Source organism: Acipenser ruthenus, chromosome 41, assembly GCF_902713425.1.
Source record: "Acipenser ruthenus chromosome 41, fAciRut3.2 maternal haplotype, whole genome shotgun sequence".
NCBI lineage: Eukaryota > Metazoa > Chordata > Actinopteri > Acipenseriformes > Acipenseridae > Acipenser > Acipenser ruthenus.
Window position 1 is genome coordinate 5,549,108 of NC_081229.1, and position 25,790 is coordinate 5,574,897.

General features: G+C 42.7%; 1 protein-coding gene across 5 annotated transcripts in view; it reads right to left on the minus strand.

Moving 5' to 3' along the window:
* Positions 1-25,790, minus strand: part of LOC131709110 (putative C-type lectin domain family 20 member A) — a 33,016-nt gene that overhangs the window by 1,279 nt on the left and 5,947 nt on the right. Inside the window, exons 2-12 of one of the 5 annotated variants that reach the window (XM_059011036.1) lie at positions 21,542-21,589; positions 19,970-20,359; positions 17,661-17,699; positions 8,558-8,599; positions 3,445-3,486; positions 3,222-3,263; positions 3,089-3,130; positions 1,210-1,251; positions 1,014-1,055; positions 818-859; positions 550-591 (exon numbers count right to left, since the gene is read on the minus strand). In XM_059011036.1, coding sequence (XP_058867019.1) covers positions 550-591; positions 818-859; positions 1,014-1,055; positions 1,210-1,251; positions 3,089-3,130; positions 3,222-3,263; positions 3,445-3,486; positions 8,558-8,599; positions 17,661-17,699; positions 19,970-20,359; positions 21,542-21,589 — 813 coding nt within the window. The remainder of the gene's footprint in view (positions 1-549; positions 592-817; positions 860-1,013; positions 1,056-1,209; positions 1,252-3,088; positions 3,131-3,221; positions 3,264-3,444; positions 3,487-8,557; positions 8,600-17,660; positions 17,700-19,969; positions 20,360-21,541; positions 21,590-25,790) is intronic. The other 4 variants (XM_059011037.1, XM_059011038.1, XM_059011039.1 and 1 more) reach the window with 4 other exon arrangements.

The following is a 25,790-nucleotide window of genomic DNA, read 5'->3' on the forward strand; positions in this document are numbered from 1 at the left end:
TATCTGTATAATGTGAAATAATGTATAATGTGATATCTTGTAACAATTGTAAGTCGCCCTGGATAAGGGCGTCTGCTAAGAAATAAATAATAATAATACAGACAGTTTTCTCTTCTGTCAGGACTTATCATTGTGCAATACAGTGATAAGATTAAGAGTCATGCAATAATAAGCACATGCTACTGTTGCCTATGAGGAGCCAAATAATTTCAGTGTAGCAGCATTTCTTTAGTGTTTTATATGGTGATCAGAAATGCTTATTTTGCTTGGTTATCATTGAACTACAGATAAACCCTGATTACTGTCACCAGTTCTGCTCAGTCCTTTTCTTGATGGGAATTTTGGGTCAACACAGCTGCATTGTTGAGGGACGAGTGTTGCTGAATAGTTGCACACAACTCTCATACAGCTCTACACACCATGAGAGAGCAGAGTGGATGAGGGGTCTAAGTGTTCAGGATCACAAAATAAAGAAAACTTTCAAGAGTAATTCATAACAAAGCCAGATTCCTGCAATGGGTTGTTATTCAAACTGATTCCAGTCCATACCTTTAGAGGCTGGTGTAGAAGGCAGGTCAGAGGGGTTTGGATCTGTAATTAAATCAATAAAATAAAATAAACGAATAAAAAAGTAACATAAATTAATGAAATCAATAAATAAGTAAAAAAAAAAAAAAGTGCGGAAGGTGGGTGTGAAGGGTTCGGATTTGTAAGAGAAATAAAATAATAATAATAAATAAAATAATTGAGGACTTTATAACAAAACCACATTGCTGCTGTGGGTTATAAATCACACTGAACTGATTCCAGTCCATACCTCTAGTGACTGGTGTTGAAGGAGGCCTTGAAGGTTTGGGATCTGTAAGAAGATGTGATTCAATGAAACTGTATGTGTGCTGCTGCCCCGCCAGGGCAATGCTGACAATAAATAAATACAATAATTGAGTACTTTATAACAAAGCCATATTGCTGCTGTGGGTTATAAATCACACTGAACTGATTCCAGTCCATACCTTTAGTGACTGGTGTTGAAGGAGGCCTTGAAGGTTTGGGATCTGTAAGAAGATGTGATTCAATGAAACTGTATGTGTGCTGCTGCCCCGCCAGGGCAATGCTGACAATAAATAAATACAATAATTGAGTACTTTATAACAAAGCCATATTGCTGCTGTGGGTTATAAATCACACTGAACTGATTCCAGTCCATACCTTTAGAGGCTGGTGTAGAAGGCAGGTCAGAGGGGTTTGGATCTGAAGGAAATCAATCAAATAAAATAATGAATAAATAAGTAAAATAAAGTAAATAAATAAGTTAAAAAATTGTGCTGAAGGTGAGTGTGAAGGGTTTGGATCTGTAAGAGAAATAAAATAATAATAAATAAAATAATTAATAAAATAACTGAGTACTTTATAACAGACACATTGCAGCTGTGGTTAATAAAGAGGCTTGCTACGATTCAATATTTATTTTCTTGGCCAAATTGACAATTAATATCGACGTTCATTTTGGAAAGAATTTACCGTTTTTATTTTTCAATTCAAGCAGAGAATGGGTGAAATTGACATTTATGCTTTAAAAAAAAAAAGATTTTTTATGTCATTGAAAAACGTCTTATTTAGCGAATTCCCTTTACCATATCATGTTCAACATGCAACAAAACCATGATTATCAACAATTAAAAAAATCTCTCAAATAAACCATAGAAAACGCAACATATAAAAAAGTGTATTACAAAGACTTTTAGGCAAGGCAGACGGGCCCGCTTCTTCCTGCCGCAGAGACTTCAGCCGTCGGCCAGGGTATTGTGCACAATATTCATTAAGTGTTTTTCTCTTGCACTCCATTTTCAAATCAAACTAGTAACTGTCACGGTATACCTAAAGCAAAAGCTTACCTACATCGTAACCCACTAATTTCAAAGTAGGCGCTTTGAATGACAGGCGCTGTAGCTGGCCACTGAGATGACTGACAGCGACCTCCAGCCATTCAGAGCGGAACGGAGACAGGACAGAGAGCAAATATAAAGACTACATAAACTAAGAGGATTTGTTAATGATTATCTTTTGTAAGAAAATTTAAAAAAATAGCAAGTGGTTTTACCAACGTTTATTGTATATAAATTTATTTCAGTCAAATCCGAAATATATCAAAAATTAGTAAGCCTAGTTATAAATCACACTGAACTGATTCCACTCCATACCTCTAGCGACTGGTGTTGAAGGAGAAGATAGAAAAAAAAAAAACGTTCTACCAAACTGTGCCCCTGCCCCACCAGGGCAATGCTGACAACACAATGCAGCACTTCAGTCTGAATGAGAAACTCACCATTCAATGAAACAGTTAAAACAAACTGCACTCTACAAACTTGTGACAGAGACAAAATGATTCTTGGTGATACATCTCCCTCCCGACCTGTGAGGGCGCTGTGTAAAGGGAACAGAGTGCCCTGGACTGGATGGCCTGACAATTAATTCCCAGGGTTAGGTGGAAGTCAGCCATCTAGAAAGGGGGCGGAGCTACGGTACACCAAGTCATCAACCTGGAAGGGAAGCGATGTGGCAACCGCAGATTGGAGGAGAAACGGTTGCAATTTCTAACCAAGGGGATCTACATAAGGGGATGTAGCGAGGTGATCTGTTCCTTTGTATGGTTAAATGCTGAACTGGAAGGAGACACGTATTGTTATCGTGAGTGTTTTGTTTGTTTTGTCTTGTCTAAAACCTGCTTGTTTGTTGTTATTAGACGGCTAACACTATCCGGAGCTGTCACTACAGGCCAGCACTAAACCCAGACAACGCCACGAGCACTACAGTACTCACTTTGGACTTGTGACTGTGTTTGTGTTTATTGTGTGTGGTTAAATACCATGTTTATTGTTTCGGGACTGAACCCCGTGGATTTAACTGAGCAATACACATCGATCGTTGTGTATTGTCAGTTCTCATTAGTCTTCATTATTGACACCAGACTTTGGATTATAAATAAACCACCATTTCACCAGTTCTTTGTTGTTTGTCCTTGTCTTGAGCACTGCATCACCTCTACACCTGCGCACTGCAAACCACTTTGCCACAAAACTGCACTTACCTTGAGAGATCAGAGTGGAGGGGAGGCTTGAGGGTTCTGCTTCTGTAAAATGAAAAAGAAAAAAGAAAGTTTCTAACAAAGCCAGATTCCTGCTGTGCATTATGAATCACACTGAACTGATTCCAGTCCATACCTTTAGAGGCCGGTGTAGAAGGCAGGTCAGAGGGGTTTGGATCTGTAATGAAATCAGTAAATAAGTTAAAAAAAAAAAAAAGTGTGCGGAAGGTGGGTGTGAAGGGTTTGGATTTGTAAGAGAAATAAAATAATAATAATAAATACAATAATTGAGTACTTTATAACAAAGCCATATTGCTGCTGTGGGTTATAAATCACACTGAACTGATTCCAGTCCATACCTTTAGAGGCCGGTGTAGAAGGCAGGTCAGAGGGGTTTGGATCTGAAGGAAATCAATCAAATAAAATAATGAATAAATAAGTAAAATAAAGTAAATAAATAAGTTAAAAAATTGTGCTGAAGGTGAGTGTGAAGGGTTTGGATCTGTAAGAGAAATAAAATAATAATAAATAAAATAATTAATAAAATAATTGAGTACTTGTCACAAAGACGGCCAGAGTGGGTGGCGTCAGACCAGAAAGGAATACACAGACAGAGACGGTGGTGATGATGAGCTGAGTGCAATGGCTGCACTCAGCGTTTATTAACAAATAAAAGGTTTGAAAACAGCACAAAAACAGGACACGGCACTTGCGCCAAAATAAACAGACATACAAAACGACTAAACACTAAACAGACGGTGCAGGACAGACGAACAAACACGGTGAGTACAAACAAAAAACACTTATTATATTTCTTACGATTTTACTCCTTCTCTCTCACCCGTTCTCCACTCTCTGAACACCTAACCCCCGAGTGACTAAAAATGTGCCTATTTATACTGTTTGTCCTGGGATTCAATTACTAATTAATTATTCACTTGAATCCCAGCACGTGAATTCATTACGTGCAACCCCGTGCTCACATATTACATTTAACAGGCACGTGAAGTGATTTGTGCCCTCCTCGTGCCTAAATACAAATCTACACTTTTTAAATACACGTGAAACACAGACCCGTTTATATCCCGTGTACCAATCTATACACCAACATTAACATACGCACCGTAGATACAACACAAAACACACAAAATACACACAGGGGCGGGCACTTTGCCACATATACCCCCCCCCTCAACGGCCACCTCCCCCCTTAAATACCCAGCAGTCCAGGCCAAAGTCTCGGGCTGGGAAGGGAGGCTTCAGTGGGCCCATGGCTGGAAATGCTGTCAGCTCCCCTGCCGGTAGTGGCACGGCTGACAGCATGCTGGTCCCGTCCTGCAGCGAAAAAGCTGCGGGGGCAGGTGGTCCCCCGACCTCCCCCTTCTTCGTAGCCGGCAGCTCCCTCCTGTGGGGCTCCGGCCACAAGAACTCCTGCAGCGAAACTGCTGCTGGGGAAAGTGGTCTCCAGACCTCGTCCCCCTTCTTCGTGGCCGGCAGCTCCCCTTTCTGGGGCTCCGGCCACCGTACTCCCTGTGGAGGTACGGGCAGCAGAGGCAGCTCCTGCTCCTCTGCTCCGGGCGGTGGCGGAAGCAGAGGCAGCTCCAGCTCCTCTGTTCCTGGTGGTGACTGAAGCAGAGGCAGCTCCAGCTCCTCTGCTCCTGGCGGTGGTGGAGGCAGAGGCAGCTCCAGCTCCTCTGCTCCTGGCGGTGGTGGAGGCAGAGGCAGCTCCAGCTCCTCTGCTCCTGGCGGTGGCGGAGGCAGAGGCAGCTCCAGCTCCTCTGCTCCTGGTGGTGGTGGAGGCAGAGGCAGCTCCAGCTCCTCTGCTCCTGGCGGTGGTGGAGGCAGAGGCAGCTCCAGCTCCTCTGCTCCTGGCGGTGGTGGAGGCAGAGGCAGCTCCAGCTCCTCTGCTCCTGGCGGTGGTGGAGGCAGAGGCTGCTCCAGCTCCTCTGCTCCTGGCGGTTGGGCTGGTGCGCGCCGCGCTGCCCTCAGCAGCATGAATAGAGGCTGCTGGGGGACACCAGCCTCCTGCCCCTCTCCCCCCCAAAAATTTTCAGGGGGTTGAGCCTGTAACTCCTCCCCTTCCGGCTCCTGGGGCTGAACCAGCAGGCATTTTCCCTCTGCTGGTGGCTTGGGTCCCAGGGCTGTGGAAGCCCCGACTTGCCTCCCTTTGGGCTGTGGACGCACCGACTCCTCCCTTTTGGGCTGTGGACGCACCAACTCCTCCCTTTTGGGCTGTGGACGCACCGACTCCTCCCTTTTGGGCTGTGGACGCACCGACTCCCCCCTCTTGGGCTGTGGACGTTCGGGCTCCCCCCACTCAGGCGTAGGACGTTCGGGCTCCTCCCACTCAGGCGTAGGACGTTCGGGCTCCTCCCACTCAGGCGTAGGACGTTCGGGCTCCTTCCACTCAGGCGTAGGACGTTCAGGCTCCTCCCGCTTGGGCTGTGGACGCTCAGGCTCCTCTCGCTTGGGCTGTGGACGCTCAGGCTCCTCCCGCTTGGGCTGTGGAGGCTCAGGCTCCTCCCCATAACTGCGGAAGGGACAGTGGGCGAACAGGTGATCCTGGTCGCAGAGGAGGCACCCCGGCGATGGCTTGTTACATTGCCGTGGATGCCTGGCCCTTAGGCGGCACTCCTCCTCCCTGTCCTTCACCTCTTTATCTGTCTCTGCCTCCCGCTTGGGCTGTGGAGGCAAAACCAGCAGGCATTCACCCTCTGCTGGTGGAGATGGGGACAGCAGGTACTCCTCTGCTGGTGGTCCTGCTACCTGGGCTGCTGTTCCATTTATCGTTGCCTCCAGGTAGCTGAGGAGAAACTCCACACCTTCCTCCAAGGTGTTTGGGGTGTGTTCCTGCTGATAGGCCTCCCATCTCTCACTGTCCATCATCCACAGGGCCCGGACGACTATGGGCAGAGACTGGGCCTCCAGCCCAGCATTCTCCAGGAACCAGTCCCGCCATTTTGTGGCATCTTCTGCCATTATATATATATATTTTTTTTTTTAAACAAAACCCCTCCTGGTCTGACGCTTGGAGGCGCGGCTATCCCAAGATGACACCACGTGTCACAAAGACGGCCAGAGTGGGTTGCGTCAGACCAGAAAGGAATTCAAACACAGACGGTTGTTGTGATAAGCTGAGTGCAATGGCTGCACTCAGCGTTTATTAACAAATAAAAGGTTTGAACAGACAAAACAAAACAGGACACGGCACTACATGCCAAAATAAACAGACATACAAAACGACAAAACACTAAACAGACGGTGCAGGACAGACGAACAAACACGGTGAGTACAAACAAAAAACACTTATTATATTTCTTACGATTTTACTCCTTCTCTCTCACCCGTTCTCCACTCTCTGAACACCTAACCCCCGAGTGACTAAAAATGTGCCTATTTATACTGTTTGTGCTGGGATTCAATTACTAATTAATTATTCACTTGAATCCCAGCACGTGAATTCATTACGTGCAACCCCGTGCTCACATATTACATTTAACCAGCACGTGAAGTGATTTGTGCCCTCCTCGTGCCTAAATACAAATCTACACTTTTTAAATACACGTGAAACACAGACCCGTTTATATCCCGTGTACCAATCTATACACCAACATTAACATACGCACCATACATACAACACATAACACACAAAATACACACAGGGGCGGGCACTTTGCCACAGTAATTTATAACAGACACATTGCAGCTGTGGTTTATAAAGAGGCTTGCTACAATTCAATATTTATTTTCTTGGCCAAATTGACAATTAATATCGACGTTTATTTTAGAAAGAATTTACCGTTTTTATTTTTCAATTCAAGCAGAGAATGGGTGAAATCGACATATATATATTTTTTATGTCATTGAAAAACGTCTCATTTAGCGAATTCCCTTTACCATATCATGTTCAACATGCAACAAAACCATGATTATCAACAATTAAAAAAATCTCTCAAATAAACCATAGAAAACGCAACATATAAAAAAGTGTATTACACAGACTTTTAGGCAAGGCAGACGGGCCCGCTTCGTCCTGCCGCGGAGACTTCAGCCGTCGGCCAGGGTATTGTGCACAATATTCATTAAGTGTTTTTCTCTTGCACTCCATTTTCAAATCAAACTAGTAACTGTCACGGTATACCTAAAGCAAAAGCTTACCTACACCGTAACCCACTAATTTCAAAGTAGGCGCTTTGAATGACAGGCGCTGTAGCTGGCAAATTAAAGTGCACAGTTGGTGCAGGTCTTGATAATTGACAGTCATTTAAAGAAATGAGAGCATTCTAGCACTGCTTCAGTCAACGAGATCTGTCAGAATAGGGTTAAACTACAGTACTAACGGACCACTGAGATGACTGACAGCGACCTCCAGCCATTCAGAGCGGAACGGAGACAGGACAAAGAACAAGTATAAAAACCACATAAACTAGAGAGGATTTCTTAATGATTATTTTTTGTAAGAAAATAAAAAAAATAGTGAGTGATTTTACCAACGTTTATTGTATATAAATTTATTTCAGTCAAATCCGAAATATATCAAAAAGTAGTAAGCCTAGTTATAAATCACACTGAACTGATTCCACTCCATACCTCTAGCGACTGGTGTTGAAGGAGAAGATAGAAAAAAAAAAACTTTCTACCAGACTGTGAGTATGCTGCTTCCCCACCAGGGCAATGCTGACAACACAATGCAGCACTTCAGTCTGAATGAGAAACTCACCACTAAATGAAACAGTTAAAACAAACTGCACTCTACAAACTTGTGACAGAGACAAAATGATTCTTGGTGATACATCTCCCTCCCGACCTGTGAGGGCGCTGTGTAAAGGGAACAGAGTGCCCTGGACTGGATGGCCTGACAATTAATTCCCAGGGTTAGGTGGAAGTCAGCCATCTAGAAAGGGGGCGGAGCTACGGTACACCAAGTCATCAACCTGGAAGGGAAGCGATGTGGCAACCGCAGATTGGAGGAGAAACGGTTGCAATTTCTAACCAAGGGGATCTACATAAGGGGATGTAGCGAGGTGATCTGTTCCTTTGTATGGTTAAATGCTGAACTGGAAGGAGACACGTATTGTTATCGTGAGTGTTTTGTTTGTTTTGTCTTGTCTAAAACCTACTTGTTTGTTGTTATTAGACGGCTAACACGATCCGGAGCTGTCACTACAGGCCAGCACTAAACCCACACAACGCCACGAGCACTACAGTACTCACTTTGGACTTGTGACTGTGTTTGTGTTTATTGTGTGTGGTTAAATACCATGTTTATTGTTTCGGGACTGATTTAACTGAGCAATACACATCGATCGTTGTGTATTGCCAGTTCTCATTAGTCTTCACTATTGACACCAGACTTTGGATTATAAATAAACCACCATTTCACCAGTTCTTTGTTGTTTGTCCTTGTCTTGAGCACTGCATCACCTCTACACCTGCGCACTGCAAACCACTTTGCCACAAAACTGCACTTACCTTGAGAGATCAGAGTGGAGGGGAGGCTTGAGGATTCTTGATCTGTAAAAAAAAAAAAAAAATCACAAAAACGACAAGATGTAGTATTTCCTGTTTCAAGTGTATTGTTCAAATGAATTTTAACACTAGAATGACCAAGATGTTCATTTTGACTGTTTTTGGAATTTCAATTTAATTTGCGGTGCATCTTTTTAAGATACAGAGCTGTGCTTTCCTGACTTTTCCTAAATATATGCTTTCACTCCATACATCCAGTGACTAGTGGTGAAGGAGGTCTTGAAGGTTTGGGATCTGTAAGAAGATTTAAAAAAATGCGTTTCAATGAAACTGTGTGTGTGCTGCTGCCCCGCCAGGGCAATGCTGACAATGAGATGCAGCATTTCAGTCTTAATGAGAAACACACTATCAAATTAAACAGTTAATACATGCTGCACTCTGCAAACTAACCACGAGAGACCGGAGAAAAAAGAAAGTTCAGATCAAGAGCTGTCAAATTCCTTTCACTTTAGGAACTTTGTGCAAATAAGAATGTTCTTTATCTGCTGTGTGTCTGAACCCTTTCTGTCCGATAAGCAAGCCAAGTTTCTTGTTTTTGAAGTTCTGTAGCATCAAGTCTTTACAAACCATTGCATTATCACCTAAATATAAAAGTGTTTCACTGTAGACAATGTACAATTAATATAAAACTAAAACACACAAATTTAAATTATAGTTCAATTGAAGCCACTGACATTATATAGATCAGTTATACTACCATAGAATCAACCCACGCTATCTACAGAACGTTGTGTCATGTATACATTTTAAAGTGGGTGTAGTGCTATATTTAGAAGCGAGGGGTCGCTATTATCTACCCCCACTCCCCCCTCCCCTCCCCTCTCGCCGCTCTCTTAACCCTACCACGCCTCCTGGGGTCCCTGTTTCCCCACACACTCAACAGAACCGCAGTTTATCACTAGTAGTTACGGTATTTGAAAGGGCTAACAAGTGTACCAATAATCAATTATTGATTACAAATTCAGACAATCAGGTATTGAGGTATTATTGTAAAGCAACTAAACTTAAAGCTATTTACTTTAAACTTTTGCCTAACATTTCTAAGATAGTTTGGAAACACTTGTGGATTCTACATAATTCAGAAAAATTGAAAAAAATATTCATTAAGGCCCCAGTTGTAGCATTCAAAAGAGAAGCTAATTTAGGTGATATTTTAGTTCACAGTAAACATAACAGAATAATAATAACTCGCAATAGTACGTGTAAAGTGTGTAAATACATGGACAAAAGTAAAAAATAAAATTAAAAATAAGAACACCACATATCCACTAAAAACTAATACCTACTGTAAAAATAGCAATGTTGTTTATGGAATAGCCTGTGAAAATGTGATGAAATCAAATATGTTGGAGAGACTTTATATTAAATAATTCAGAACCACATTAATTAGAAATAAAAAAATAAAAAGTACAGCACTTCACCAGTCAAGGACATGACATAAATGATGTCAAGTTTGTAGTATTAGAACAGCTCAAATTAGACAATGCGACATATAGAAGAATAAAAGAAAGTAAATGGATAAATAGACTGAACACGATTATGCCAGCGGGACTCAACAGAAAAGAATGAACTAATTAACTCTAATAAATATATAACATTTAAACAAAATTCATTCAAAAGTTGTGCATGCTGATGTGCTGGGGAGTCCAAATCAAGACTGATCCGTAGAGCCAGCATTGCATGATAATATAAATATAAGTTTATATAAACTAATGTTAATTAGAATGAATACAGATTCAAAGATAGAAGAAAAAATGATGCCACAATATATAGAACACCATTACATCATGTAAGAATAAATCATGGATCTGAATATAAACAATAACAAGTAGTTGTCATAATTCAAACACATGCTTTGAGAAAGATATGTACAACATATCGAAACATTGGGCAGCTGGCTCTTTGAGCTAATATATATATATATATATATATATATATATATATATATATATATATATATATATATATATATATATATATATTCCACATCGAACAAGCTGAATGTGTCAGAGTCTTCCGCCTCACAAAATTCCATCAACTTTGAATATTACTAACAGATGGTCAAAATTCAGTATTTAAAAGAGAGTTGATCGTTACAAAAAGAATATTGCTGCTCTAGAAAGAGTGCAAAGAAGAGTGACCAGAATTATCCCAGGTTTAAAAGGCATGTCGTATCCAGACAGGCTAAAAGAATTGAATCTATTCAGTCTTGAACAAAGAAGACTACGCGGTGATCTGATTCAAGCATTCAAAATCCTAAAAGGTATTGACAATGTCGACCCAGGGGTCACAAATGGAGATTTGATAAAGGGGCATTCAGAACAGAAAATAGGAGGTACTTTTTTTACACAGAGAATTGCAAGGGTCTGGAACCAACTCCCCAGTAATGTTGTTGAAGCTGACACCCTGGGATCCTTCAAGAAGCTGCTTGATGAGATTCTGGGATCAATAAGCTACTAACAACCAAACGAGCAAGATGGGCTGAATGGCCTCCTTTCATTTGTAAACTTTCTTATGTTCTTATGTTCTTATGTTGTTCATCTTAACTGAGGATTGTTGTGGTTGCTTGTGTTGCCTTGCAGAATTAGGGTTAAAAACCCTAACATCGCATTTGCCTACTTTTGCCACTTAATATCAACCCTAATTGATGCATTAACAAAGTTTTTTTTGCAAAGAATATTATATATACAGTGCCTTGCGAAAGTATTCGGCCCCCTTGAACTTTGCGACCTTTTGCCACATTTCAGGCTTCAAACATAAAGATATGAAACTGTAATTTTTTGTGAAGAATCAATAACAAGTGGGACACAATCATGAAGTGGAACGAAATTTATTGGATATTTCAAACTTTTTTAACAAATAAAAAACTGAAAAATTGGGCGTGCAAAATTATTCAGCCCCCTTAAGTTAATACTTTGTAGCGCCACCTTTTGCTGCGATTACAGCTGTAAGTCGCTTGGGGTATGTCTCTATCAGTTTTGCACACCGAGAGACTGAAATTTTTGCCCATTCCTCCTTGCAAAACAGCTCGAGCTCAGTGAGGTTGGATGGAGAGCATTTGTGAACAGCAGTTTTCAGTTCTTTCCACAGATTCTCGATTGGATTCAGGTCTGGACTTTGACTTGGCCATTCTAACACCTGGATATGTTTATTTGTGAACCATTCCATTGTAGATTTTGCTTTATGTTTTGGATCATTGTCTTGTTGGAAGACAAATCTCCGTCCCAGTCTCAGGTCTTTTGCAGACTCCATCAGGTTTTCTTCCAGAATGGTCCTGTATTTGGCTCCATCCATCTTCCCATCAATTTTAACCATCTTCCCTGTCCCTGATGAAGAAAAGCAGGCCCAAACCATGATGCTGCCACCACCATGTTTGACAGTGGGGATGGTGTGTTCAGGGTGATGAGCTGTGTTGCTTTTACGCCAAACATAACGTTTTGCATTGTTGCCAAAAAGTTCGATTTTGGTTTCATCTGACCAGAGCACCTTCTTCCACATGTTTGGTGTGTCTCCCAGGTGGCTTGTGGCAAACTGTAAACGACACTTTTTATGGGTATCTTTAAGAAATGGCTTTCTTCTTGCCACTCTTCCATAAAGGCCAGATTTGTGCAGTATACGACTGATTGTTGTCCTATGGACAGAGTCTCCCACCTCAGCTGTAGATCTCTGCAGTTCATCCAGAGTGATCATGGGCCTCTTGGCTGCATCTCTGATCAGTCTTCTCCTTGTATGAGCTGAAAGTTTAGAGGGACGGCCAGGTCTTGGTAGATTTGCAGTGGTCTGATACTCCTTCCATTTCAATATTATCGCTTGCACAGTGCTCCTTGGGATGTTTAAAGCTTGGGAAATCTTTTTGTATCCAAATCCGGCTTTAAACTTCTCCACAACAGTATCTCGGACCTGCCTGGTGTGTTCCTTGTTCTTCATGATGCTCTCTGCGCTTTAAACGGACCTCTGAGACTATCACAGTGCAGGTGCATTTATACGGAGACTTGATTACACACAGGTGGATTCTATTTATCATCATTAGTCATTTAGGTCAACATTGGATCATTCAGAGATCCTCACTGAACTTCTGGAGAGAGTTTGCTGCACTGAAAGTAAAGGGGCTGAATAATTTTGCACGCCCAATTTTTCAGTTTTTTATTTGTTAAAAAAGTTTGAAATATCCAATAAATTTCGTTCCACTTCATGATTGTGTCCCACTTGTTGTTGATTCTTCACAAAAAATTACAGTTTCATATCTTTACGTTTGAAGCCTGAAATGTGGCAAAAGGTCGCAAAGTTCAAGGGGGCCGAATACTTTCGCAAGGCACTGTATATATATATATATATTGTAGCAAACCTCAGTTCCCGCAGGCAGCAGCATCACACCGGATGAGGCATAGCGCCGATACCACTGTACAAACGAGCCGAGTCAAAAGCTGTTGCCGGCTAAAGGAAAACTTTTGTTTCACTATTTTGTTGACGGTCTACCCGAGTCTGTTGGAAACCATATACATGCACAGCCCAATGTTAGAACTTTAGAGGAGGCTCTTGAACTTGCACATTTGCGGTTAACAACAAATACGGCTTATTCCAATGCTAACTCCGCTGCTGCACTACTGACCTCTGGGGAAACCGACAGATTAGAGATTAGATTGCAAACATGGCTCAGCACCTCGAACGTTTAAACACTGACCATGAAGTTGCAGCTGTACATCACAACAGCAAACCTAGGCCCAGAGGCCCCAGTGTCATGAGTGTTGAGGATATGGGCACATAGCACGTGAATGTCCCAATCTCCTCCGTCGCTCTCGAATGCAGTACCAGGGAAACGAGGCGTCACCCCGCGTGGAGGGAATCGACAATAGAGGTGACCCAATTTGAAATTTTGCCAGTTGCAGCGACAAGAATAAAATGGTCCAACTACTGGCAAATGCCAGTACACCTAGAGGACAGGCCCAAAACCGCATTTTGTCCTGGACCTGTGTTAGGACTGTATGAATTCTGTAGAATGCCTTTCGGGGTGACTGGAGGACCCAGATCATTCCAGCGCTTAATGCACACTATAGCAGGTGACCTGGACTGTATAATGGTTTACCAAGATAGGAGTCTGTGTGGTCCAGTGGTTAAAGAAAAGGGCTTATAACCAGGAGGTCCACAGTTCAAATCCCACCTCAGCCACTGACTCATTGTGTGACCCTGAGCAAGTCACTTAACCTCCTTGTGCTCCGTCTTTCGGGTGAGACGTAATTGTAAGTGGCTCTGCAGCTGATGCATAGTTCACACACCCTAGTCTCTGTAAGTCGCCTTGGATAAAGGCGTCTGCTAAATAAACAAATAATAATAATAATAAGATGATGTTTTAGCCTTTTCAAAAGACACTGCAAAACACCTCAAAGATCTGTCGCTTGTGCTGGACAGACTACGGGCAGCAGAACTCCTACTGAAAGGGTCAAAATGCAATATTGGCCTGTTAAGTGTCACATATCTAGGACATATTTTCTACTCTACTGGAATGTTGCCAGACCCCAAGAAAACTGATACCATTGACAACTGGCCTATACCAAGCAACATTAAAGAAGTGCGACAGTTCCTAGGTATTGCATCTTACTACCACCGCTATATGCTGCAATTCAGCACAGTGGCAAAACCACTGAACCAGGTGCTGGAAAAAAGAGCTACCTTTTTGTGGGATGCGCACTGTGAGCAGTCATTTAAAGCACTTAAACGTTTTCTAACCAGTGCTGCAGTCCAGGCTTATCCAGACCCAGCAAGGAGTTTCAGCTTTTCACCGATGCCAGAGACACCGGCCTGGGGACCATGCTGGAACAAAGCAACAAGGTTATTGCATACAAAAGCAGAACCTTAACCAAAAGTGAGAAAAAAACTATGGCACAATCCAAAAGGAATGTTTGGTGTTGGTATATGTCATAATGGAGTTTCGCAACTATCTCCTTAGCTAACATTTTACTGTATTTACAAACCACCAGCCTTTACACTGGCTACAGTCACAAAAAATGGAAGGAATGTTATGCCGGTGTCTGTGGCAATTCAAGAGTTTGACTTCATCAAGTACAAAAAAGGGTGTGAAAACATAAATGCTGACACACTGTCCAGACCTGTCTGCAAGGAGACAGTATTGCAGTGACCATGCTGGAATCAGAAATTACATGTGAGCAGTTGCAAACACTCCAGAAGGAGGACTCAGTTCTCCACAAGGTCACTCAAGCTGTTAAACACGGCAATAGACCTACAGATTGGAAGCAGTTTCCCTGGCGCCGATATGCCCAATTATGGCCGCAGCTTAGGATCATTGATGGCATGCTAAACAGATGTTACTGTCGTTCACATTAATAGAATAAGGTCACGAGACCTGAGCAAAAATGTCAGTGGAGAGGCTGTAACTCTTGGGTGGTTGCATGCTGAGTCCGCAGTGTGAAAAAAAGCGGTCGGCTGATGGCACACGCTTCGGAGGACAGTGTGTGTTCGTCTTTGCCCTCCCAAGTCAGCGCAGGGGTGGTAGCGTTGAGCTGAGAATAATAAAATAATTGGCCATTCCAAATTGGGAGAAAATAATAATAAAAATAATTGGCAACGTCAGATGAAAAAAAAAAAGAATAAATCTGTATAAATAGCCATTCAAAAAGACATGATTTTAATTCACTCTAAAACAGTGATTACAATTGCACGACTTTTTCTCCTGACCTGAGTCCAACAGAACATCTGTTTGACCAAATCACCAGTGCCATCCACAGGAGACAACCGCGACCTGCCAACCTTCACCAGCTGGCTGCAGCTGCCCAGGAAGAATGGTGGAACATCCCACAGCAGTCTATCCAGAGGCTGATCAGGTCTATGCGTCAACACTGCCAGGATTGTGTTAATGCTCAGGGAGGTCGTACCCGACACTAACTTTGTAATGTTTTCATTCTGACTGCGTGTCATGTTTCATACTGAAAACTTATCATGATTCTTTGATCTGTATTTTTGTTCACATTTTCTGTGATTTTTTTTTTATATCTATGTTTAAAATATTTGGTTAAATCCATTAGACCTGAGTGTTGTGTTTCTTTTGTGCATCAGTGTATATATACTGGGATTGCGCATCAAGAAGCTCTTGCTGATTTAATGAGGGGTCAGTATTTCAAATTTCATTACATTACATGGATAACATTTCTTCAATGTGATGTGACACAGTTTTTAAACAAATTTATAGCCCAGCGCTCTGATCCATCCAGCGAATTTAAAACAATCTGCGTGAAGCTTTTGTTTCTGTTCAATGAGGATCGATAATAAAATAGATTTATTTTGATTAGGAGGTTTACTACTGTCTCACATTTTATGAATTAAAATTCCAGATTAAAACACTGGGCTGATTGTCTTTTAAGCCTGTGGGAACAATTCAATAATTGATAATGTAATGTTTATCTGGGTTCATTAGTTCTCTTATTAATAATATTTAATTGATGTGTTACAAAGATCGAGGATTTACTATGAACACACACACACGCAGACACAAGGAATGTTTAAGTAACAGTAGTATTACACAAACAATAGAAAGAAAACAGAGAAGTCAGAAAGTAAATCTCTTAGTCTCTAAACACAAAACAAAAAATCCAAGCTCTCACTGCACTCATGCTGGCTAGCAGGCAATTTAAATATGACACCGCCTGTCTCCTCACACACAAGCAGCAGCTCAAGTAAGCTGTGACGTAGCTAGTAGCTTGCTCACATACACCCACATACCAGCACAGCCTCAACTGAGATGATGCAGACAATCTGAGAATATATCACATTAAGCTTATTAATGGTATATAGATTAAGGCTATGGCAAGTTTACTTTTAAAGAAATTCTTCATACAACAATATGAGGTTGATTACTTATAGTTACTTCATCAAGTTTCACCAAAGGTTAATTCACACGGAAAGTGTGCAAACTAAATAATTAACAGTTCAATTCTATGTGAATGTGTTACAATTCATTAATTGAGTTCCATGAAAGGAAAATGCAACTGGAATTTTACTCAACAGTTCCTTGAAGCTTAGACTTTTGGTCCGCTGTTTTAGAAACTCATTCGGTTGAAGTGTCCAGTACAAAAGGATCTCCTCTCAGCAACGAAGTCTTCAATCCCACGTTGGATCAAACTTGGCAACAAAGCTTTCAATTCTCAACAGAATCAACAAACAGCTGCAACAAAGTCTTCAATCCTCTGTATAGGATCCACAACAGCACCCGTCTGCTCTGTCCTCTTCGCTGAATCTTTTAGCTACACAGGTAGCATGGCACAGTTTCTTTTGGATACTGTGGTTGTAGGTGTACAGCAGACCCAGACTGGTTTGTCTGATAACAGTCGCTGTAATTTTTTCGGCGGTCCTCCAGCCGGGCCTCAGTCTCGTTGCTTGTGGTCGTTGACTCGCTTGCAGCTTGCTTCCTCGTCTTGGGTCTGTTTTCAGGCAGAGTCCCGTCTTATTCTGTTTTCAGGCAGAGTCCTGTCTTGATTCTGTTTTTAGGCAGTTCCGGAGTTGCAGCTTTGACAGCACCTTGTTTAGCATTCGATGTGGAGCGCAAAATGTTTAGTTTAGCTTGGATATTTATAGTCTTTTTCACTGCTAAATAGCCACTTTCATGAGATCATTTGTGTATCTTGCCTTTTTCTAAACTCCCAGTCCTTTGATGTTTTAATGTTCTTTTCCACTGGGACTTCACTAGTTTGCCCTCCTTGCGTAAAAACGACTGTTGTTCACGTGTGAATTATCTTTACATAATTCAACTACACCTGATTTTAATGACAGTAGTTTCGTTGTAGTTGCTAATATAAAATTACACACACACTCAAAAGCCCTAATTAAACCATAATCCCATTCTGAATCTGTTTCCTAAATTATGAATCTAAGTTTTGGGATCTATAAGAAAATTAAAATAAAATTGTTTCAGTGAAACTGTGTGCTGCTGCCCCACCAGGGCAATGTTGACAATGAGATGCAGCATTTCAGTGTTAATGAGAAATGCATTGTTAAAATAAACAGTAAAAACAAACTACACCCTACAAACTGCACTTACTTTGAATGATCAGAGCGGAGAGGTTTGTAGGTTTTATATCTGTAATAAAAACACAGAAAAAAACATAAAAAACAACACAATTTAGTATGTCCTTGTGACAGAGATAGAATGATTCTTGGTGTTAGATCTCCCTCTCGACCTGTGAGGGCACGGTGCAAGAGGAACAGAGTACCCTTAATTAAATGGCACGACAATTTATTCCGAAGGGTAGATGGAAGTCGTCATTTAGGAAGGGGGCAGAGCTATGGCACCCAAGCTCATTGACCCGGACGGTAAGCGGCGTGGCATCCGAGGACTGGAGGAGCGGATGCGCTCGTTAACCTCGGGGTCAGGGGCGAGGGTATAAATAGGGGGCATGGCTTGAGTGATCTGTTCCTTTGCATATGGTTAAGTTAAACAACCGAGAAGGATCCCGTACTGTGAATAAACCGTGAGTGTTTTCGTGTCTGTGTATTAACACTGTGTGTCTTGTGTGTTATTTGTCACTGAAGATTACTGAGCACGATCCGGAGCTGCAGCCGCAGGCCAGCGAAAAACCCGGACTTCACCATTCACCTTTTCCACTACCGGAACTGTCTTTGTTTTCACCACTAGCACTAGAATCACGCACTGTCTAATTGTGTCTGTGTTTTGTGTTTTGTGTGGGTGACGGAACGGGACTTTGGGGTTACGGGTCAAACCCGTGGGATTACAATCCGAAGTGATACACGCCGCTGTACCACTTCCAACACTGTTATTATTTGCAGGTTTGCCTTAAGGCTCTGGACATTTATTAAATTAAATAAACACCCTTGCACCTGTACAGACGTTGTCTGTGTGATTACTCCGCTCTGCACTGTACTCACCTGCACGTCTTCACCACTTTGCCACAGTCCTGTGTATTGTTTAAATGAATTTTAATGAAACTGAATCTGTGCTGCTGTCTCTACCAGGGCAATGCTCCAATGACATGTTGTCTCAGTCATCCTAAAAGGTTCAATGTTTTAAAATAAATACACGAGAATGTATTTTTCAACACTTGCCTCTCCTGTATGTAACAACAAGTGCTGCTCCTTGCTCACAGACTCTTATACCCCGTTCACAGGAACCACTTTTAAGCTGACTCTGAGACGTCTTTTTTTGTAGTGTAAACGCAGCCAGCCCAGGTTCCGCCGTCCTAAAAGTGTCCTGCTCCAGTGGGGGCTCTGCGAGTGCTTTGGTCTGGTTTTGCTCTGCTGTGAACACAGCAGTCCCTGAGACGGCTCACGTTGCCACATACATCGTGGGCAACGCCCCCATTGTCAGCGTCACACAGGCACAGACAGCAGCAACAGAAAGTTGTGATTGTTAATCAGACGGCAGAATCAAAAAATATTTGTGACAGAACACTAAGAGAGACAGAGGCAGAAGATTCCAAAATACAAACAGACTTTTAATGAGAAAAGACTTTTAATAATTAATATGGGATAAATGTGAAACAAGCCTAGTTGCCACAAAACTTCACTGTCAGAAAATATTGTTTTGCACACATATCTACAAACGTAACCTGTGACCGTATTTTGATACGTATCAATATGAGGAAATGTTCGGTTTCGGGGGTACCTCTATCTATGCGTTGTTAGTATTGAATAAACATGAGTTCTGGGGGTTGAACGGACACAAGTGAAAATCGCAGATATTTCTTTTAGTTATTAACCAAATGCGTTTTACTTGTGTTAAATAGCAAAATTTAATATTCTGCAGGGGCAATAAAATAAAAAGGAGTTATTGTTTATATCCAAGAAGAGTTGTCAGGCTGATGTGTAAATGTTTTCAATAACACCTGTTTCTATAAATGTCCACATACCCCTGAAGAAGAGACTTTGACAGTGGACATTAACAAACGTGTTATTAACATCAGAAGATCTAATATGCAAGTTTTCGCTGCTTCGCTCCATTTCTGATGGCAAAGTGACAGGCTTGCTGTTGATTTAAAAACTTCTGCATATGATATCATCGGGCACGCAATGCAGTTCAGGGGCTATGCACTCGCATACAGAGCCGAAGGCAGCTTAGGTCTGTGCTTAAGTGTAAACAGAGTGGCTGAAATGATACAAATCTTTGAATCTGGTCTACTCTAGGACAGCTCAGTTCTGACTTGTAAGTGTAAATGCACCAATAATGACGGGGCTGGTTTCTGGTTCTTCGTAGCTCTAGTCTACACCCTGCCCTGCTCTGGGGGACAGACAGCTACTATAGGATTATATGGACTGGGCCACTGAGTCCCTGCTCACAGACTGGGGTAAAAACACTGAGCTGAACAAGAACACAGACTGAACAGGAAGCCTTACCCTCATAGCAGAAGAAGGGGAGGATCCCGCCGCAAACCACATCAACCCATTTACCTCTGGATGTAAACAGACCATTCCTTAGGCTCATAATCACACAATTCTCAATGCCAAACACATTGTTTGGTTCCCCACTGTTCCAGTTGGAGTAGATGACATCATCGCTGTTAGACCACTTCCAGTTCTGTGTGTTATCACGATACAACCCGATCCAGGCAGAATCAATGAGAGAGAATTCTGAAAGAGTTAAGAGCTGCTCTGCTTCTTCTTGGCTGCGCACAGTGGCCAGGTCTGTGTGTTGCTGTCTACAGTAGGTCTGAGCTAGAGACCAGCTCAGTGTAATTGGCACAAACACATGTTTTCTGATCTGATTGGAAGCAGGCCCACATAGTCCTAAAAAAAAAAAAGACATTATTAAGAAAGGTGCTAGCTATTCAGAGTGGACGATTCATAGAGTGACACAGGATACCCTCCCAGACCATCTCATTCTCAGAACTGTCCTGTCCTCATTTAACACAAGGGTTCAGCAAGAGGTGTGTTTAAAACTAAATCAGCCGGGGCTGGAGGGAATAACCAGCAGGGGGAGTATTTTAGGTCAACCAGACCAGAACTGGGGCTCTTTAATCCCCACACAGTACATAGCTAATCCACAGTCTAATCCAGCCTCTCTACAAACAGTCATTCTGTAGAATTCAGCATTGTTTGAGTCCTGACAAAATCCCTACTGTAATTGAAAGTGTCATCCCCTCTACAATCCGGAGTCTATTCTGGAATCCGGCATGATTTGCAAATATTTTCTGCCTGAAATCAATGTAAATCTGACTATGCAGTCCGGCCCAAGTCATGAGATTTTTCTTTTCTAAGTTTATATTGAAGTACGTTGGGTAAATACACACATGTCAGCATTGTATAGGACTGTAAAATCCATGTTTACATAATGGAAAAAAGTACAATACTACAGTTATACGTATAACTGGACAGTACTTCTACTGTAGTTCTAGTTTGTCATTTATACTTGTATTATATTTTGGGTGCATTTTTAGATTTTACAGCACCTCTGTAAACCAGCATACTGTATAATCTGGCACTATTTTCCAGTCCAAAGTGATGCCAGATTAGACAGGTTTTGCTGTACTACACTACACTACACTGCACTGCACGGCACTAGTAAAACCTTGCTGAGACTTTGGTTAATGTTCTGGCAATGACAGATGATCGCCCCTACTGAGCAAATTCCTCTTCATGCTGCTTTTGCTTGGATGTCACCCCTCCATACTGTTATAACAAAAGCACTTTTTGAAAATGAAGCTCCCTGTTTCATGCCCTCCTGCTCTCGCTGGTCTGTTTAGTTCACAGAGGGAGAGTGGCAGGAAGGCATGTGAGGCTGCAGAGGAAACTACCTTTGGAATGCAATGAAAGTGTAACGCCAACAAGGCCTGCTTTGAAGCAGTGGAGTGCACAGCAGAGTAACCTATGGAAGACTGCAGTAAACACACACCCAGCAATCACATGTTTGGGGTGAGTGTGTAAAATATCGATGCAAACAGTGATAAAAACAGAACAAAGGAAACCCACCTGCAAGCAGAAGGATAAGCAATCCCCTCTCCCCCATCACAGCAGACTCTGCATTACAAAGAGAAGACTTTCTATTAATCACCTTTATAAGCTTCAAGTTACTCAAAACTCACATATACAATATGCTGTGTATTTATACAATCTGAAACAAAAACACATTGGAAATGTGAAAAAACGCCAAGTTATCAAAAGTGCCATGCCATTTAAAGTGGAGATATCAAAAACACAAGCCAAGTTTCAATAAACAATTAGGGCAACCTTGGCCAACACCAAGCAAACAGGCACAACTGTCAAAGCGGTGGGGGCCAGGGTTGCCCCAATTGTTTCTACTAACTTGGTTTGTGTTTTTGATGTCATGCATTTGATCTGCTTTCATTGTGCCTGAAAAACACAAGCCAAGTTAGTAGAAAGAATGTGTGTAGTGTAGCGGTTATGTAGTGAAAGTATGACTAGTTAGGGTTCAAATCCTGCCGTTATATATATATATATATATATATATATATATGCTACTCCCCTTCTCAATATACCGGACATGTGGCACTCAAGTGTGGACACAGTGTGGGGCCAACATAATGACCCGTCACTAGTGCACGCTTGGGGACAGGTCCGGTCTATTGAAGGTAAGGATGTTGAAGGTGCTGGGGCGCTAGTATTTCCGCACTTTAGTATCAAGGGGCAATTACTGTATAGGGTAAACCTAGCCGCGGGCACAGGACAGCCTGTAACACAATTATTGGTTCTCCCATTTTGTCAGCCCGAGGTCATGAGGCTGGCGCATGATATCCCTTTTACGGGGCACCTCGGAGCTGACAAAACAAGGGAACAGATATTGGCTCGATTCTTTTGGGTAGGACTTCATACTGATGTGTCAAAATATGTAGCCACATGCCCAGACTGCCAGCGAGTAGCGCCGGGTCCCTTTGGTTCCACTGCCGATTATTTCCACTCCCTTTGAACGCATTGCAATGGACATAGTGGGCCCTTTGCTACCTTCTGATTCTGGGTATATGAATATATTAGTGGTGGTAGATTGAGGTCCACTAGTGAAGCTGAAATTGCCAAAGAACTAGTGCAGATTATGGCTAGAGTTGGGATCCCCAAGGAGATTTTGACTGATCATGGAACAAAACTTTCTGTCTAACATTGTGGCGGAGTGTCCCGCCCCTATGTATTTATTTATTATTATTTGTATTATTCTTTGCGGCGCGTATTTCTTATTGTTTATAATTTAAAACCTGGCTGATCAGCTACTGATTATTTAACTAGCTGACAGTCACGCATCCTTACCAAACGCATGCAGACTGTGGCCGAGGGGTAATAAGATAATTAACAGTTAACCCCTCGGCCAGAGTATAAGAACCTGCAGCTGTCAAGACAATGATTCTTGGTGGTAAATATACCTCCTGGCCTGTGAGGGCTCCAAGTAACAAGGACCGAATACCTTGGACTTTTTGGCCTGACAATTCATTCCACGGGTTAAAAGGAAGTCTGTCATTTTGGAAGAGGACGGAGCTTCGATACACAAATGCATTGACCCGGAATGGAAATGATGTGACAGCCACGGATTGGAGGAGTGGCTGCAATCGTTTACCAAGGGGTCATGTATGACAGTATATTAAGAGGATGAAGCGACGTGATCGGTTCCTTCGCTTTGGTTAAAACGTAAATAACCTAGAAGGACAGAAAACCTCTGTGATTGCTGTTCGTGAGTGCTTATTTGTTTTTGTACTAATTATTGTGATTTATTATTAGTAGACACTTAAACAAGTTCCGGAGCTGTCACCAAGGGTCACCAAAAACCTGGAACACCACTGCACGACTTGTCACCAGATGTGGGAGAGATACCTATTATTATTGTTGTTATTATTTAGGACTGCAACCCGTGTTATTTTCCCTGTGCTTTACACATTGTTGTGTATTGTACGGGACTTTTTCTTTTGGTCACCAGACCTGGACTGAAAATAAAACTCAGTTTTCCCTTGGAATAACTGTCTGGCTCATTACGTACTGCATCACTCCTGCACCTGTACACCCCCCCCCCCCCCCCCCCCCATCATTTTGATTTAATCCAGGTCCAGGTTTCAATTGTGTAAAAAAAATGAAGTACCTTAATTACTTCATATAAAACAACATTTCAACAGTAATAATAAATAAATAAATAAATGATAAATAATAATTTACAAAATTAATTATCCAAACTACAATTACTGAACAGTTTAGGTGACATTCCTGAAGCAGTGTTAAAGGGCTTGTAACAGGGCGAGCAGCCCTGTACATTGTTTATTTTTAGATCGGGGTCTCCCCCTCCGCCCCTGTGCAGAGTATTGTTTTTGTTTATTATGATTTATTGTATTATTGTATTTATGTCAGCGAGCGCCGTATGTTTTATTGTATTGTATTTATGACGGCGTAGCGCCGTGTTATTGTTTTGTTTATTTTTAAAACGTGTCCTGGCAGAGGCGAGATCGGTGCTCGTCCTCTGCCAGGAGTAATAATTAAAACTCGTGCAGAAGGTGGCCATCTCCCGAATTAATTAGGTGATTTAATTTGTTGCTAATCGGGAGATGGTCACCTGTTATAAAAAGCCTGCAGATCTCCAACTCGTGGTGGGTGTTGTAGGTGCGGAGAGAGCGAGACGGAGATTAAAAGCAAAACTAAAAGAAAGTAAACATAGGAACAGTGAAGGCAATCTGTCCAGCCTGACCTGTGTTTGATTTATTTTGTGTTCGTGATTTGTTTTTGTTTGACCCTTTTATTTTGCTCTGTGAGCGCAAAGTTTATTTTTGTTTAAATATTTTATTTATTTTTTGGTTGCTTTAAATAAAACGGCGCCCGCGCCACTGCACCATACCTTTTTGTTTTTGTGGTCCCTTCTGCCGTGACGTCAGACCACTCAGCCATTCCTGTCACAGGGCTCTTGCATGAATTAAAGTAATTTGTGTCCATTACATGATATCAAGTGGAGCTCCTGCTGCCGCCTTCATGGCCAGGGGCTCCCCTCCCGCCGTCGGCATCGCCTGGGGTCGCCTGTGTTTCCCTTGCGTCTCCTAGGGTTGCTGCCGGTCCTGCGTCGCCTCCCGAGGGTCCGCTGCCGTCGCCTCCCGTGGGTCCGCTGCCGTCGCCTCCCGAGGGTCCGCTGCCGTCGCCTCCCGAGGGTCCACTGCCGTCGCCTCCCGAGGGTCCGCTGCCGTCGCCTCCCGAGGGTCCACTGCCGTCGCCGGGGGTCGCCAGGGATCCGGCTTCGCCTGGGGTCGCCAGGGATCCGGCTTCGCCTGGGATCACTACAATGTGGTCGGAGCCCCACGGAGGGGAGCTGCCGGCCATCAAGAAAGGGGGGGAGGTCAGGAGACCAGCTCCCCCAGCCGCACTTTCGCGGCAGGAGTTTGCGTGGTCAGAGCCCCACGGAGGGGAACTGCTGGCCATGAAGAGAAGGGGGAAGGTCAGGAGACCAGCTCCCCCAGCCGCACTTTCGCGGCAGGAGAGAGTGTGGAGGGAGCCCCGGAAGAGGGAGCTGCCGGCCACGAGGAATTGGGGGGTGCCGGAGATTCCACCATGGCCACCCCCCAGAAACAACTTGCTTCCCCCTCTTCCGGGACATTGAGACTGAGGGGGGAGGTGGCCATTGGGGCCATGTGTGCGTTGCACAAGGGGGGGGATATGTAACAGGGCGAGCAGCCCGGGACATTGTTTATTTTTAGATCGGGGTCTCCCCCTCCGCCCCTGTGCAGAGTATTGTTTTTGTTTATTATGATTTATTGTATTATTGTATTTATGTCGGCGAGCGCCGTATGTTTTATTGTATTGTATTTATGACGGCGTAGCGCCGTGTTATTGTTTTGTTTATTTTTAAAACGTGTCCTGGCAGAGGCGAGATCGGTGCTCGTCCTCTGCCAGGAGTAATAATTAAAACTCGTGCAGAAGGTGGCCATCTCCCGAATTAATTAGGTGATTTAATTTGTTGCTAATCGGGAGATGGTCACCTGTTATAAAAAGCCTGCAGATCTCCAACTCGTGGTGGGTGTTGTAGGTGCGGAGAGAGCGAGACGGAGATTAAAAGCAAAACTAAAAGAAAGTAAACATAGGAACAGTGAAGGCAATCTGTCCAGCCTGACCTGTGTTTGATTTATTTTGTGTTCGTGATTTGTTTTTGTTTGACCCTTTTATTTTGCTCTGTGAGCGCAAAGTTTATTTTTGTTTAAATATTTTATTTATTTTTTGGTTGCTTTAAATAAAACGGCGCCCGCGCCAC